Here is a 15,828-nt window from a genome sequence, read left to right as displayed (position 1 = left end):
GCCAAGATTTCAACCTCTCAAAAAACCTGCTAACCTCTCAAAAAAAATGAGTTAACTCTGCCCTCTTTCCCTTCTGCTTTCCCAGTAGCAGTAATTTCTGACTTAAAAAAAAAAAAAAAACCCAAACCTTTAATGGCAGGATTGTGCAACTGCATCTGTATCTAATTTCTCGAAGTAATACACTGTTTGTTCCTTAAAAAGCACGGCCCTTTTTTTCACTCCTGTTCTCCCCATGTCTGAATCCTAAAGGGGATGAATCCCTCCATTTGCCACCATTTACTGTGACATTACGGCACCACCTGATTAACCGTTCTCCCCTTTTTTGGAAAACTGCCTCGTTGAGAAAGTACCAGAATAAAATTCTCACCATGTAGAAAAAAACAAAGGCCCCGCACTTCTCTGAAATGGTCTGCCTCTGTTCCACTGTTCTTTGTAGCATTTTCTTACCTGGTTTCTTGTATGTTTGATTTTAATTCGAACAGGATCCTTCAAACCCTGGATAGTAATGTTTCCAATACTGCATGCCATCACATAACTCACTAAGGTGCCTTTCTTGGTTTCTACATCCTTTTAAAGAAAACAAAAATGTATTATATCACTCAGTACACTTTTGTTTGATTTTGGTGCCCCCAAACACACAAACTGTCAGCACTTTTTACATTTAAGATCTTCAATTATAGAACATCCTGTTTATAAGATTAAATTGCTGGCTTTCCTGAAAGAGCTTTGCTATTTCCCTTATTATAATAAATACATTGAGGGAACATTATGAGCCAATGCTGTAAGGCAGTGTTCATAAAACCTCACTCTTGATTGCTGTGACTGATGTCAGCCGGTTAACATCTGAAACAATGTGAACCCAGAAATAATATAAACTCATAAAAAGCCACGAAACAATTAGACCATTTCCCTGCCCTAGAAAACTACATGAAGCTGTTTGCTGTTACAGAAGTATAAATGAAATATGGTGTGAAAAATAAAACAATAACAACAAAAATTAACAATTCAGATTTCACATCCATGCCGATAGCCTGATGTGTTTAGTAACTTAGAACTAAATGTAATTCTGGTGGGTGAAGGTCCCATCCAGAACTTCTACCTTCTCTGTCTGTACACTTGCCATCCTCCATAGCTTCCCCTTCAGAGACAAGGTTGTCAGGAAATCAAATCAGTGAATTCGTGCTGAAGAATGACTGGGGTCAACAGCGTCTCTCTCCGCAAGATCACCTCTTATTCCTTCTTCCCTTGTGTTATTCTTGTCAAACATCCTGCATTTCTCCATTGCAGCTTATAAATCAGTTGTTTGGGAATAATTACAGGATTTCTTACATGCCAAATAAAATCTCGGCATGCAGGATACTGTATAGTGTGATCATGCTCAATAAAGTCGGCAATGGCTTGTGGATACCTTGTCTTTTATTTAAAAAATACGCATATCGTGTTCACTGTGTTAGGGAAGTTATCACAGAACCCTTAACATTTTTTGACTCTGCTATAAATTCATGTTAAAAACCAAGCATCTGTTTCCTAATGATACGTTGATGGGGAGATGCCAAGGGAGAAGGGAAAGGTAGCATGGAGAAGGCGGACTCAAAATGAAACAATAACAGATTCTTATAGTTCTAACCCAAATCCTTCCCACTGGGTGCAACCTCTCCTCTGAACAGAGCCCCACCACCCGTGACTTTTTTGTGACACCTACTGCATTTCTGTTTTGTTTTTTAAAAAAATTTTTTTTCAACGTTTTTTTATTTATTTTTGGGACAGAGAGAGACAGAGCATGAACAGGGGAGGGGCAGAGAGAGAGGGAGACACAGAATCAGAAACAGGCTCCAGGTTCTGAGCCATCAGCCCAGAGCCCGACGCGGGGCTCGAACTCACGGACCGCGAGATCGTGACCTGGCTGAAGTCGGATGCTTAACCGACTGCGCCACCCAGGCGTCCCTGTTTTGTTTTTTTAAAAGTGACATCATAAGCCTCAAGTGATTTTAACCAATGCAGTTTTATGCGTACACAGCTATTAAATCCTTCAGAGTAATTAGTAATTACATTCTTAATCTACTCAAAATTTTTACACAGTTTGTTTCTAAAACCTTTAAAAAAAAAAGTCTTAACATTTTAGAATTCTGGGAAATGATTTCATGGTATTCCTTTTTCTTACCCGTAACTTACACCTCCACACCTCTATACATAACAATTAGAAACAATTCTACTGGCCTTGAGACTTGGCTAGTTTCTCTTACATAGATGGCATTGTTTCATATACGCTGGTATCTTTAATTTAATAAATAACTTTGATTTTTTAAAAAGGGCCCAGTGAAACTCTCTGGATCTGGTTGTACTTTCAAAGGCAACCAGAGGTCACCAGTGTTTGCTGGCAGGGAACTTTCTAGTATCTAGAAATGATGCCAATAAAAATGACAATATGTGCTCTGCACAATGCCATTAGACTCTGGGGATGTGTGAAGGCCAAAGGCCACTTGAAATATTAATGGGAAAGCTGATTAAAGCCAAGAATGCTGCTCATTATGTAAACAGCGCTTCCTGCTGAATTAAAAAAAAAAGGAAACAAAAAGCAAACCTTTCCTTTGGCACACAATTTCTTTAACTCTGAAGGTCTAAATTGCTGGAGAGCATAAAATATTTAACACAAGGAATAATAAATAGTAGCTCCTCCACAAATTCCATTTCTAATTGTGCCATGCAAGTCTCAATCCAATATTTATTTAAGAAAAAAAACCCCTACATGAACACATCTGTTAAATAAGCATATGATTACCTGAAATAAAATGTTTAAATAATTATGATAAAATGTTTCATTTTTGAAGATACGATATATTAACTTTTCTAAGCCCCTTGATATATTTTCAAGGTACCCGAACTTTTATTTTGCCTTTGGAGCAAAGAAAATCAATCTGCAATTAAAAAACAATTTAATGAACCTTACCTGGAAAAGTCCAGTTTTATTGAAGAAAGTAAACTGTGCTCTTTTAACTAGTAAAGAATCTTCTTGACTTAAATTCTCAAGTAAGTTTGGAGGCAAAATTACAGAAGCCAATGGATCGGTTTGTCCACTCTCAAAATCCATCTGTGACACACAGAGATACACTGATTGACTAATGACAAATCACAGTGATAACTACCCCACATACATACTGAACAAGGCAGGAGAACAGCACTTGGCCAGGGCCAGGGCTCCCCTTTACCTCCACTGTAGGCACTGCCCTCCTGAATGAATGGCTACAGACAAAGGCCTGGGTCTCATCTGAGTTTTGCAAAGGTGGAAAAATGGAAGATGCACTGATTTTAACTAAGGCAAAATGAGAAGTCTACAAATCAGTTAACATTTTAAAAAATGAGTTAGATTTACACTTAATAGATTTTGAGCTTTTCTCAAAACACATAGTGAAATAACTACAAAAAAAAAAAAGATTGGAGTTAGTTTGTCTGATTGCTGAGAATAAGTATCTCTGGGTAGAGGAAGCAGCTGAAGTTTGGTGAATACTCTTGGATATCGTTTTCCCTGAACCCGCGGGTCACGCCAAAGAGTATCTTCCCGCAAATGGACGTGGGATGAGACTGAGGCTGACCGAGTTTTCACCCTTAAATGTGAAACAGAATTATCCAAAAGAGCCCATACTCTCAAGAAGAATCTTGAGGAATCTTCCTTTTAACCAGATTTTAAAATATTTTATCTTGGTTTATGTCCGCAGTTGAGTGGTAGTACATGCCCCTTAATGTGTTCTCCTATGTCAAGGATGATGTTGTGACATTTCATTTGCCCACACACACAGTAGGACCCTAACACACACACACACACACACACACAGTAGGAACCTGAAAAATATTTGCTAAAAGGTCGCTTCAACAGGTCAGAGTGGCTCTCCACTAATCTGGCCCAGCTTTCCGGCCCAGCCTCATCACTGCCTACCATTCCCAGGCTTCATGAACCAGTTGAGTTCGTTCAAAGACCAGCAGAATCACCAATACCTGAGAAATTGTTCAGAGTGCAAACTCTGGAGATCCACCCAGGACCTACTAAATTAGAATCTCTGGGGATGGGACCCTGCAATCTGTTTTGACAAGTCCTCCAGGGGATACAATGCAGCTGGACAACCACTGGCAAAGAGAATACACAAAGCTTCTTCCCACCTGGGGCCTTAATACAGCCCTTTCTTCTGATTGAACTGATGCCCTCCCCCACTCTCAATAGGGCAGTTCCCAGTCGTGGTTTAACACTTCCTTCTATTATCACCTCTGGTAGAACATAAGCTGACCACCCTGTCACCCAGGTTCTGAAAGGACATCTCAGTGTCCAAATAACTGTGGCTACTGCTACCGACAACCTTACCAAACATTCTGACCCATCTGCCTGCCACCCCACCACCCAAGATCTTGAAGCAGAAACTGGCAAGTGATCAGATCAGTCTTTGTTTGCCTAATTAATTAGAATTAAAGAAACCATTGGCTCATTACCTGGAAATAGGATTCATTATTGCTTGGTAGACCGATGCTAAAATTTGAAATTTCATTTGTCCCTGGGGACAGGGACGATACTCCAAGCGCCAAATTCCGAGTTGTAATATTCACACGTGATGTGCTATTTAGGTCTATCTTGAAGGCCAACTCATCAATTGTTTTTAAAGCTCTAAGGAAATGACAACACCACTCTTAAGTAACATGTTTTACAAACTTGTGCACATGTGACTTGTAGGACAAAATAGAAACTAAATAAAATTGTCTTTAAATTTTCTGATCCTAACATGAATATTGACACCCCAAATCATAATAACATCAGTTAAAACACAGAATAATAGTGATGAATGCATCCTCAGGAGAAATATTATGCTTTAAGAAATACCAACAATTAAATCATCCTAAAAAGATACTGTTTTTCAACTCTTAGGCTTTTTTTCTTGTATAAAAATACCTTTTCTACTTTATAACTGAGTGAGAATCAAAGAAAATAATGTGTGAAAGCATTTCTTAAACTCTAAGACACTATAAAAAATGTTTGCTATCTTTACAAAGATAAGGTAAGTTTGAAAGTACGTTGTAAAAACATAAAATTTTCATTGAAGAAATTTGTTTGAAAGGAAGGAAACAGAAGAAATATTAACACATTAAATGAAATAAATGGATGAAAACTAGTTGTGTAAAAACAGGTACAGATCACCCTGCCCTTGGCATTTTCATTCCCAAAGTACAACGATCACACAGCTACAGCATTTCTATGTCAGTCTGTAGGACAGAACTGACAGTCACCAAGTTATGCCAAATAGATGTGAGTGGATTGTTCACTAAGTGTCTCCTTTGCAAAGTGACATCAGCTAATATATATAATAGCTTATCTTGTGAATTAATTCCAGTAAACATTCTTTCAGATGAAAAATGAAATATTGATTATGTCTTCCTGCAGCTATTTATATATTTTGGCAGATGGACAATCCTAATCATTTTGTAGATTATATTTCTCAAAAAAGAAAATAGAGAACTTTGAAGTTCACTTTGTGAATTATCTTGAGAAATATAAATGGGTCTTATGGACATTTAAATTATGAAAGCTGAGGGGCACCTAGGTGGCTCAGTCAACTAAGCACCCAACTCTTGATTTCAGCTCAGGCTATGATCTCATGGGTCCGTGGGTTCGAGCCCCACGTTGGGCTCCACGCTATCAGCACAGAGCCTGCTTGGGATTCTCCCTCCCTCTCTCTCTGCCCTTCCGGCAACTCACGTGCACATGTGTTTTCTCTCTCAAAAGCAAATAAACTTAAAAAATAAATAAATTATGAAAGCTGGGTACCAAGCATTCAGATAAGTGAGAAATTATATAACATGTATCCAATACATTTTGTTCTCCAAAAGAATCAAAGAACACTTACTCAGAAGAAGACTCAAGCAAGTCACTGTCTGGACTGGTTAAGATATTAGAAAATATATTCATTAAAGTTGAACCAAGCATTATATCAATGTTTTCTTCTTTATTCACAATCCTTTTGACCTGCTCTACAATGCTGGTAATATTGGCTGAGCTTAGGGTCTGCCCATCACCAGTTAAATTTAAAATCTGGTTGGCTACTTCATTTGCTTCCCCTAAAAAAAGGCAGAAAAACAACACACAAAGTTTTGAATATTTCAGGAATCCAAAACCTATTATGATATTTCACTTCATAGTCTCAACTTTGAAGGAACCTATTTTCATATACAGTTCTAAGAGAAATGTCCCCAGAATCACAAAAAATAAGTTTATACCTACTGTTTAAAAATAATACACAACTATAAGACACTGACACAAATATCAGTTTATATTTTATGTCTTCTCTAAAACTGTCTTATTATTTTCAATCTCTGATAGAATAAACAGAACAGAAAGTTAAAATCAGGAAAAAACAGAATTTTCTACCTTAAGTGAAACAATCATTTGCTTAGCTTTTAATCACAATGGCTATGACAAAGCAGAAAAATATGTCGGAAGAGGATAAAGAGGATGAAGTCATTTCATTTTGCCTTTAAGAACTGAAGAAAAATTGCTCACTTACTTGAACAATTAGAGATGTCAGGAGGCCCCCAGTAGGCTAAAGATGTGTTGGCAAGGTCACGGTAACTATGGAACAAAACAAGATCGTTCAACTATTTGGCATAAATGACATTATAACTGACAAAATTAGTTAATAATAAGTTTTTAAATCTGCCTTGATAGCTAGGTAAATTTCATTTGAAAATAAAACTGCAATATATTGAAATAAAACTCCTACTAAGAATTCTTACTAGAAAAAAACCAGAAGCCATGCATCCTAGAAACAAAATACTAGCAACAGCCGACATCCTAAGCTAGAATATATCAGGTTACTGAGGTTAAAAGCATATTTGGTAACACAGGTCAGATACCTCTTTGAGAACTTTTCAGATAAAATCTGATTGATTACCCATAACCCTGTATAGCAGATTATAATCCATACTTTATAGGTGAGGAAAAAGAGAAACCAAAGAATATTCCAGTCTCACAGCCAAGAAGAGGTACAGCTTTGTTTCAAACTAGGGTCAGTGACTCTCTGAAGACCCTTCTTTCCTCCCTAGCATGAACCAAACGCGGCAGAGGGTGCAAGGTCTGGGCACTTTCCATTTCTGAACCCCTCTACCCCTGCGAGAAAATTCTTCGCTAGGGGGTGAGGTAGAGCATGAAGAACTGGGTCCAACTTGCTCTTCACTGAATCCCCTGCCATTGACCCGTCTCTGGGGTTTCTATTAAACACTTAGGGAAAATCTACACCCTGACAGTCTCCATTAGCAGCCTGCCCTCACCTGCATTCTGACTTTATTTCCCTCTTTTTCTGCCTCCTTCCCCCTCCAAATTGTTTAAAAGTCTTAGAATTTCAGAGGTGCCCGGGTGGCGCAGTGGGTTAAGCGTCCGACTTTGGCTCAGGTCATGATCTCACAGTTCATGGGTTTAAGCCCTGCGTTGGGTTCTGTGCTAACAGTTCAGGGCCTGGAGCCTGCTTCAGAGTCTGTGTTTCCCTCTCTTTTTGCCCCTTCCCCCACTCGCACTCTGTCTCTCTCTCTCTCAAAAAAAAAATACATACATACATAAACATTAAAAAAAGAATTTTTTTTAAAGTCTTGGAATTTCAGCTACATGTTCCAAAGCTGTGAGCAGGCGCTTTATTCATCCATATACAAGGTGCTTTGCTCTACAGACACACTCTGGTTTCCAGATCTCCCCATCTTTCTTTGGAAAAGCCTGAATCAGCCTGTTGCTTAGAGTAAAAAGCTTTTTTTGGTAACATCATCTTTGCCCTCCTTGAAGTGAATGATTTAGGTATTCGCAGACTTTCCTGCCCTTTCCTATCAATATGTGACACATGGGAACAACGGCACAGCACAAATGTGGAGGTGGATAATGTGGAGCTTTACTGGCAGGATTCAATAAAAGCATTACCATGTCCTTGAAGCATAAAAGCCTTGCTTCCCTGGACAAGGGAAGTTGTATACAGACGGTGGGATGAGTGGCCATTGATAGCCTTTGGGATCCTCATCGGCATAACATAAACCTATGTGAAAATAGCAACCAACACAGAAAGGTTAATCTATTCTTTGAAGTGCAGAGGTGCAAGATGAGAGCAAAATGACGACATTGGGAATTAGGTATTTGTTTCACGTAATACTGCAATACTAGCTTTTATGTTCAGAATTTTCAACACTTAGCACATTTCAGACACAAAAATTATCCAAATCAAAGTCACACCTGTATGGGAGTAGAATCATGAAACATACATCCTTATTCTAATGTAAATTATTAGCAGACAAAATTAGTAAAATAAAGGTTTATTCAAAAAATTAACACTACAAGGGCACCTGTGTGGCTCCATCAGTTGAGCGTCCAACTCTTGATTTTGACTCAGGTCATGATCTCATAGTCCCAGGATCGAGTCCCACATCGGGCTCTGTGCTGAGCAGGGAGTCTACCTGGGATTCTGTCTCTCTCTCCCTCTGCCCCTCTCCCCCACTTGCTCACTCGCACGCTCTCTCTCAAGTTAAAAAATAGGGGCGCCTGGGTGGCTCAGTCGGTTAAGCATCTGACTTTGGCTCAGGTTATGATCTCAGGGCTATGAGTATGAGCCCAGCGTCAGGCTCTGTGCTGACAGCTTAAGCCTGGAGCCTGCTTCAGATTCTGTCTCCTTCTCCCTCTGCCCCTTTCCCACTCATGCTCTGTCTCTCTCTCAAAAATAAATAAACATTATTTTTTTTAATAAATCAATAAACATTTAGGGGCACCTGGGTGGCTCAGTTGGTTGAGAGTCTGACTTCTGCTCAGATCATGATCTCACAGTTTGTGAGTTCGAGCCCCATGTCGGGCTCTATGCTGACAGCTCAGAGCCTGGAACCTGCTTTGGATTCTGTGTCTCCCTCTCTCTGCCCCTTCCCCACTCATGCTCTGTCTCTCAAAAATGAATCAATGGTAAAAAAATAATAAAAAAATTAGTAAACCCTACATACAATGATGATCCTGAAAAATTCAAAATGTAATATGATATTTTTCCAAAGGGAAAAGGCTATAAAATACTGTAGTCATTGAGTTGCTCGCATATTTTATGGAAAAATCTCCAGCTGTTCAGAAAGCATCTTCTGCCTGGAAGTTTGCTGAGAGGATAGTAAAAAGAGAGCTGTGAACCGGCACCACATGTCTCTCACACATGCCCTCACCCTCAAATCACCTGACCTGTTGTTTGAAAACTTTCTGGGCAAGTGTCATGACATAAATGATTCAGACTTTACAATTCTTAAAACACCAGAATAAGAGCAATAGATCAACAAAATCTTGTTATTTCAGAACTGAAAAACAGCAAGTTATACCAGACAGACTGTTGGGAACTGGTGTTATAGTCACCAACTGAACATTCAAAGAACTCTCCCACCTACATTCTAAGGCTTCAAATTGCCAGGGTTTTGACCTTTATTTTTTTCAATTGGTACAAACTTTTCCTCATAGGCCCACTGGGCAGAAAAACAGTAAAGGGCAGAACTTAAAGTAGTAGAAATTACACATCTAGGGATGCGGACAGTTTTCCGGGTTTCCTCAGCTTTCTAGAACAAAGACGAGGCCAGCTGACACTCACACAGCTTCCTGGTCACATGTAAGCTACTATTCCTCACGTTCCTTCCTCGTGGAAACTCATGTGTGAAAGGGTGGCCCATCTGTGAACAAGCAAGCACTCTCCCACAGAGGCTCAGGAACTGTCCATGCTGGGGCGCCTGGTGGCTCAGTCTGGGTAAGCGTCTGACTCTCGGTTTTGGCTCACTCAGGTCATGGTCTCACGCATCTGAACCTTGCATCAGGCTCCGTGCTGACAGTGCTTGGAATCCTCTCTCTCCCCGCGTCTTGCTGCCCCTCCCCACTTGTGTTCTCTCCCTCTCTCAGAATAAATAAACTTAAGAAGAAGAAGAAGAAGAAGGAGGAGGAGGAGGAGGAGGAGGAGGAGGAGGAGGAGGAGAAGAAGAAGAAGAAGAAGAAGAAGAAGAAGAAGAAGAAGAAGAAGAAACTATTTGTGGTGACAACACGGATGGTTTGCATTCCGCCCTCTTTGAGTTCTCTGTAACTGTGTATGTTGACACATTACATATGGGTAGCTCCTCACAGAAACAGAGATTGTCTGCTTCTTTATCACACCGGGATTGTGGCCTCAGTTACACCAGCTTCTTTGAGACTGAGGGCTGCCCACTGCCCTCGCTTCAGCCTCCTGCACATGTCTAAGGAAAAGTCTCAAAGTTTCCTTTTCTCTCTATGAATACACTTAATCGTAATATAATTATAATCACGTAGCAACAGAGTAATAACTTTACTTTTCGTTGTCCATATTTGTGATCACTGATTTTTCTAAAATAGTTCCATCAAAGTTCATTCATTTATTTATTCAAGTATTTAAGTGCTGGGAATGTGCTAGGTTCCGGGGGAGGTGGGGAGTGAGGGTGTGAAAAAAACTAACATGTGTGCTCAAGTGAGAAGAGATTCCTGTTTAAGGAAAGCATCCATAAGAATGTCAGCAAGTCCAGTCAAACACTATGACCTTCTGATTTGTACAGTGCTCGAGGTATCTGGACAGCATGAAGTAGAGGCTCAAATGACCCTATTTACACATGACGATGTCATAAAACACATCACAGAAAAGATGACTTTGGGTTGTCTTTAAAACAATGGTGTGAGAAGCAGGTGGATGGTGGGAGCAGAGCAGAGCAGTGTGAGCCAGACCTAGAAAGGCATAAAAGGGCATGGCATGTCTGGGCAAGGGCAAGCATTCCCGCGTGTGTGGCTGGAGCTCAGGACGTGAATCGTGTCTAGGTGGGAACTCAGTCTAAACCCTGGATGACTCCCAGATTTCTGGCCTATCCCTGTGGAGACAGTGGTATCATTAACGAAGACAGAAAACATAAGATGTTTTCTTACATGGAATTGCCTTTTCCAAGATTCACCTCATTAGATGTACACGTACACACTCTTTATTCCTGCTGCTGAAGCCAATTCTGGTCAAGGCTATCCTGGCACTTTGCTCATATTCTTAGCATTTCCAGAATATGTCCCCCACAAGAGTATAAACTCTCCTCTGCCCCTTTCATTCCCTTAGATTCATACGTGTTGAGTTGTTGTCTTTTACGTTAACCAGGTCACCCATTTGTTACAACGCCACCAATAGGATGAATTTCATCATCAGAAAAAATAGTTTTAAATAACCAAATGATGCACAATGGAAGAATATTTCTGTGGCTGTTTCAGTTAAACCTGAATAGTTATATAGAATACTTATTAAAAAATTAAAGGAACTTACCCAGTTGTTTTACACTCACTGCATATAGCCTCAAGCCCTCATCCAAGGACTCATTATTTTTTAAGAGCTTCTGTTGAATGTCTTTTCCTTCTAAACTGGGATTGTTGGTAGCATTGTAAACTAGAAGGGCCCAAATCACCAACCTAGAAAAACATTTCAGATGTAATTGTTGGAATTGTTGGTTGATTTTTTTTGGGGGGCAGGGGGGTGTGGAATAACAGTATATTTGAATATGGTAGTAAGAGGGATGACCATGGAGTGTGGAGACTCAACAGGCCACAACACTCAAAAACTCCTATTACTGGATAAATTAGAATGTTAAAAATATCTACATATGAATAGATTATATTGATTATTGCATGTATAATTCTATTATATCATATCATATAACCTCATTTCTTTTGAGAAATGTTTTAAGTAATATTTATAGTGTACATGCAAGAAAGGGCCACACTTATGACTAATTATACATTGTTTCTTTATAGCCAATAATAAAGTTTTTTAGAAAAATTAAATTCCAACAAATATGACTAAAATGATCATTTGACTTTAAGATTATTAAGGGAATTACCATTTACAAACATGTTCCAATTTCTCCCGAACTCTAATAATGATTTTCCATCTTGATGAAGCATTTGCCAAGTGTGTTATATGGTGAAAAGTTATAAAATAAATACTTAAAATATACATGATGATTGGCCAGCATCCTGCAGAAGTCTACAGACTGTCTGACCTTGAACGTCTTTAAAAAGAAAATATTTCTAAGAGAAGCAGAGATGCATCCTAAAAGCCCCATAAAAACCTGTGGTTCTACATTTCAAAATAATGTAATTTTCTGTTCAACTGTAATCATAGCCATAGTCAATAGCAGAAATCAAAACATGCCGAAGTCAAGGTGGTAGCAATGCTTTTGAAATAAGTATTCCCAGGAGAGAGGCATGGCATATCTAAGTTATAAAATTATGTGGGTATCAATAAAAATGAAATAGAGTACTGATATATTTGTGGTGCTAAAAAAAGAAAGATTCCTTGAAATTATGCTATTCAAGGTCAGGTGAAATTAAAGAAGAGTTCTATTTTTTCCCCCTAAATATCTGCTCATCTCAAGGGCAAAGTGCTGAACTGTTCTCACAATTCAGTCTGAAAAGCTATTTATCTCTAAAATGATCTACTGCTTAGTGTTCATATATAAGTCATATTTCAGGATGAGCAAGACAAACAGATATAAATATGATGGTGAACTGTCATCACTTAATAATTTTTTAAATGGCCTATAAAAAAAGTATCTTATGATTAAATTATTGTTGGAAGATAAGCTTTGCCACTCTAGTTACTGACAGCTTAGAGTTGGGAACATGACCTTTTACTTCTGTTGAATATTGAGAACATAATGAACACAATGTATCGGGATGATACTGAATACCCAAATTCAGCAATTCAAGAATGACCATGCATTTTCACAGGCCTTATCTCTGTATTTTCCTCTCTCATCCTGAAAACTGAAACTGTTTCATGGTTCCACAAAGTTCCATCAGTTGTTACCATCAATCACCCTTTATTTGAATAAACCAGTCTCTGCGGCTTTGGTTTCCTGTCTGGGCGATAGAGGAGGATAGCATTATCTGAGGTTATGGTCTGTGTTAAGTGTTACAATCAAATTGAAAGGAAAACTTTGGGGAAAAAAAGTGTGTGTAAAACTAGTAGATTGTGGTTTTGAGAAAACACTATGAGAGACTAAAAATTTATCAATGAGCATAAGAGAAGTAGAGAGTAGGAAAAAAAAAAGAGGGGAGAATGTCTGTAAGAATACATTGTAAATAACTTTAAAATGATTAAATTTTTTTTTCAAACAATAAGCTTTTAAACAGTTTCAAAAAATTGTGAAACAAAGATTCATACCAAATAAAAACTACACATGTGGACTTTCCCATATATATGGTCTTGGTTCCCTCTCCATATTAATTTTCTGTGAAGCTACCCATTGGTTTGACACACAACTGAAATTCCATGAATGTAAATGTCTTTCAAGCAAGAGTTTCCGAGGTACTGATGTATGCCAGTGATGGCAGACTTCAATATTGCTGGGTAGTAGAAGAATCACAGAAGGTACACTAAAAAGGGCAATGCTGACTTCCTACAGAGGATATACCATTGAGGACACCCGCAACTTTGGCTGCCCCAATTGTTAGACAAAGTGTCCAACAAAGGGATCTGTATCATGCATCCATTATTCCAAGCTCAATATGATCTAGCAGCACAGGTTGGAGAAAAAGTTATTTGGCCAAACAGAGAAGTCCAGCCACCATTCAAGAATATAGCATTAACATAATTATTCTGTTCTTTAGATCATAAAGGAAAAGGAACTTTCTTTCCCTAATCGGATGTTTCAAGCCAATCTGTTGAAGATACACAGAAATGAAAAGTCTCAACTATAATTTAAAAAAATTTGCTTTTTTAATATTAAACAGAAAACAAAAAAAAAAAGTAAGAAGAAATTCTCTGGTTAACTTTCATATGAAATTCTATTTTTGTCTTCTAGTAAGAATACATCACCTTAAAAGAAGTATATTCCATCATTACTGTTGTAAATCTATAAAATCAGTTCAGTCAATTGAAACGGAGTAAGAATTACATGAACTTTTCCTTTTCAACTCCTTTTTTTTTCTTCTTTGGAGATGTAATAGACTACCTGACCACAGCTAAATTTATTTCATTTAGGAGTTAAAGTTGTTTTTAATTATACCACCCTCTGAAGCTGGCCTGTGTATGCCAGTGGGTTCTGCAAAGTGGACAGATCTGTTAAATTACCTGCCTGGTCTTGATACGAATTTTAAAATGAAAACTTCTGAAAAGTAGCTATTACCCATATTATTAGATGCTACCATACATAAGCTTTAACTATCTTTTTTTCTTTGATGGTCTTTTTGAAATTTCAAATAAGATGTAATGGGTTATCATAAACTAGCTAGAAATACTAAATATAAAAACTCAGACATTTTAAGTGTTCTACTTCTGAATTATTTTTCATCAGATGTACATTTCCATCCACTCTATTATTTGATGGTTTTGACTACAAGAAAAAAAAAAAAACAGTGTGTATTAGTGCTAAAGAAATAAAAGTGCTACTTGATTAAAATGTTTCCCTCCTATATTTCATTATTCTCATTTCTCTACCAGACAGTCAAAACAGGTGAAAGAAAGGATGTTACACTTTCTGTTAAGACTTTGTCGGTGTTACCTTGGATCATTTCCAATGCTTCTCTTGACTTTAATCTTGTCCTCTCCAGTGCTCAGGTGAAAACTATAAATACAAATATGTACATTCATTATCAACCTCATCTGCCACATCATCAACAACACAATTTGAGGAGGTGAAAAAAAGAAGCAAAATGAACATTCTAGGCCACTATTTCCAAATATGTGTCCTGAAAGTATAGTTCTTTCACATGTCTGAGAACAAACGGCTCCATGGTCAAGTAAGTTTGGCAGCCGTGTGCCAAGATTTTAAGATTTACAACATATGTTAGTATACTAAAGAATATGAGATGTTCAGATATCTAGAGATGCACTCAGCTTAAGAATGTACTTCCGGGCTAATTCAACATGTGATCCTTCTTCTGTGTTAACGACATTTGTTGGGTTCACAGAATACACATCTAGGTTTCATGAAACATACTTTTGAAAACTAAGAATAAAACTATGGAAACAAGGTGCAGAGGAGGATATGTGGATTATACTATTTCCTAGGCAGTTATAGTATTTAAATATAATAGTAAAAGATATTTTTGAAAAGCTAGGTGCAGACTATAGATATCTCATCTAACAGAAAAACAGTCTCCAAATTGGGGTGCTACAGATGGTCCACTGGGGTGTGAGATGAAACTAACAGGACTTCTATGTATATGTGATTATCTTCTTTTAATTGATAGTATATTATAACATATACTGGCTAAGTAATGCACACACACAAATTTATTTAAAATCGCAAACATATTTTGGGAATACATACTAATTTTTTTTAAAGGTTGAGATCCATGATCAAAAAATTAAAACAAATTGCTACAGCCCTAAAGATTTTTGTGCACAGAAATCACAAAATATAGAGTTGTTGTTTTAGAAAGATTATAAATATGGTGCATGTGTGTATGTGTGTACTTGTGCTGTGTGTGTGTGGGGTATAACCAGAGAGAGAGAGCATAGCGTTAAATGAGACTTTTTACTTACTTAAATAAATAAGTAAATAAATTACTTTTTATTTCTTAAATAATTAATTCTGTCATTACCTGATATTGACCACATAAACAGTGTAGTTCCAATTTTGGAAGGTTAAATTGAGCTGAAAAATACAATGGGAAAGAGTGAGCTTTGATAATACTTTCTAAAAAAAAAAAAAATCTGAATCGAGTTTCTTCCCTCCCAAAAGATAAGCTGTTATTGGAATAATGCCCTGGGAAAATCCCAGAGAGCCAGAGTGAAAGAAAGGTGAAGATAACAGTTACTGGATCATTAT

The 15,828-nt window shown here is 37.8% G+C and overlaps 1 protein-coding gene across 5 annotated transcripts in view; it reads right to left on the bottom strand.

Moving 5' to 3' along the window:
* The window catches only part of ADGRG6 (adhesion G protein-coupled receptor G6), a 142,803-nt gene that overhangs the window by 35,142 nt on the left and 91,833 nt on the right, over positions 1-15,828 (bottom strand). For all 5 annotated transcript variants that reach the window (XM_006932061.5, XM_019831321.3, XM_006932062.5 and 2 more), the window contains 9 exons: positions 15,602-15,654; positions 14,557-14,619; positions 11,319-11,461; positions 7,937-8,048; positions 6,540-6,604; positions 5,883-6,093; positions 4,477-4,648; positions 2,948-3,088; positions 448-567 (listed from right to left, as the gene is read on the bottom strand). In XM_006932061.5, the coding sequence (XP_006932123.2) occupies positions 448-567; positions 2,948-3,088; positions 4,477-4,648; positions 5,883-6,093; positions 6,540-6,604; positions 7,937-8,048; positions 11,319-11,461; positions 14,557-14,619; positions 15,602-15,654 (1,080 nt within the window). The remainder of the gene's footprint in view (positions 1-447; positions 568-2,947; positions 3,089-4,476; positions 4,649-5,882; positions 6,094-6,539; positions 6,605-7,936; positions 8,049-11,318; positions 11,462-14,556; positions 14,620-15,601; positions 15,655-15,828) is intronic.

The sequence above is a fragment of the Felis catus genome, chromosome B2, assembly GCF_018350175.1.
Source record: "Felis catus isolate Fca126 chromosome B2, F.catus_Fca126_mat1.0, whole genome shotgun sequence".
In the NCBI taxonomy this organism is placed as follows: Eukaryota; Metazoa; Chordata; class Mammalia; order Carnivora; family Felidae; genus Felis; species Felis catus.
The sequence above is the reverse complement of the archived record's forward strand: the minus strand, read 5'-3'. Positions and strand labels throughout refer to the sequence as shown.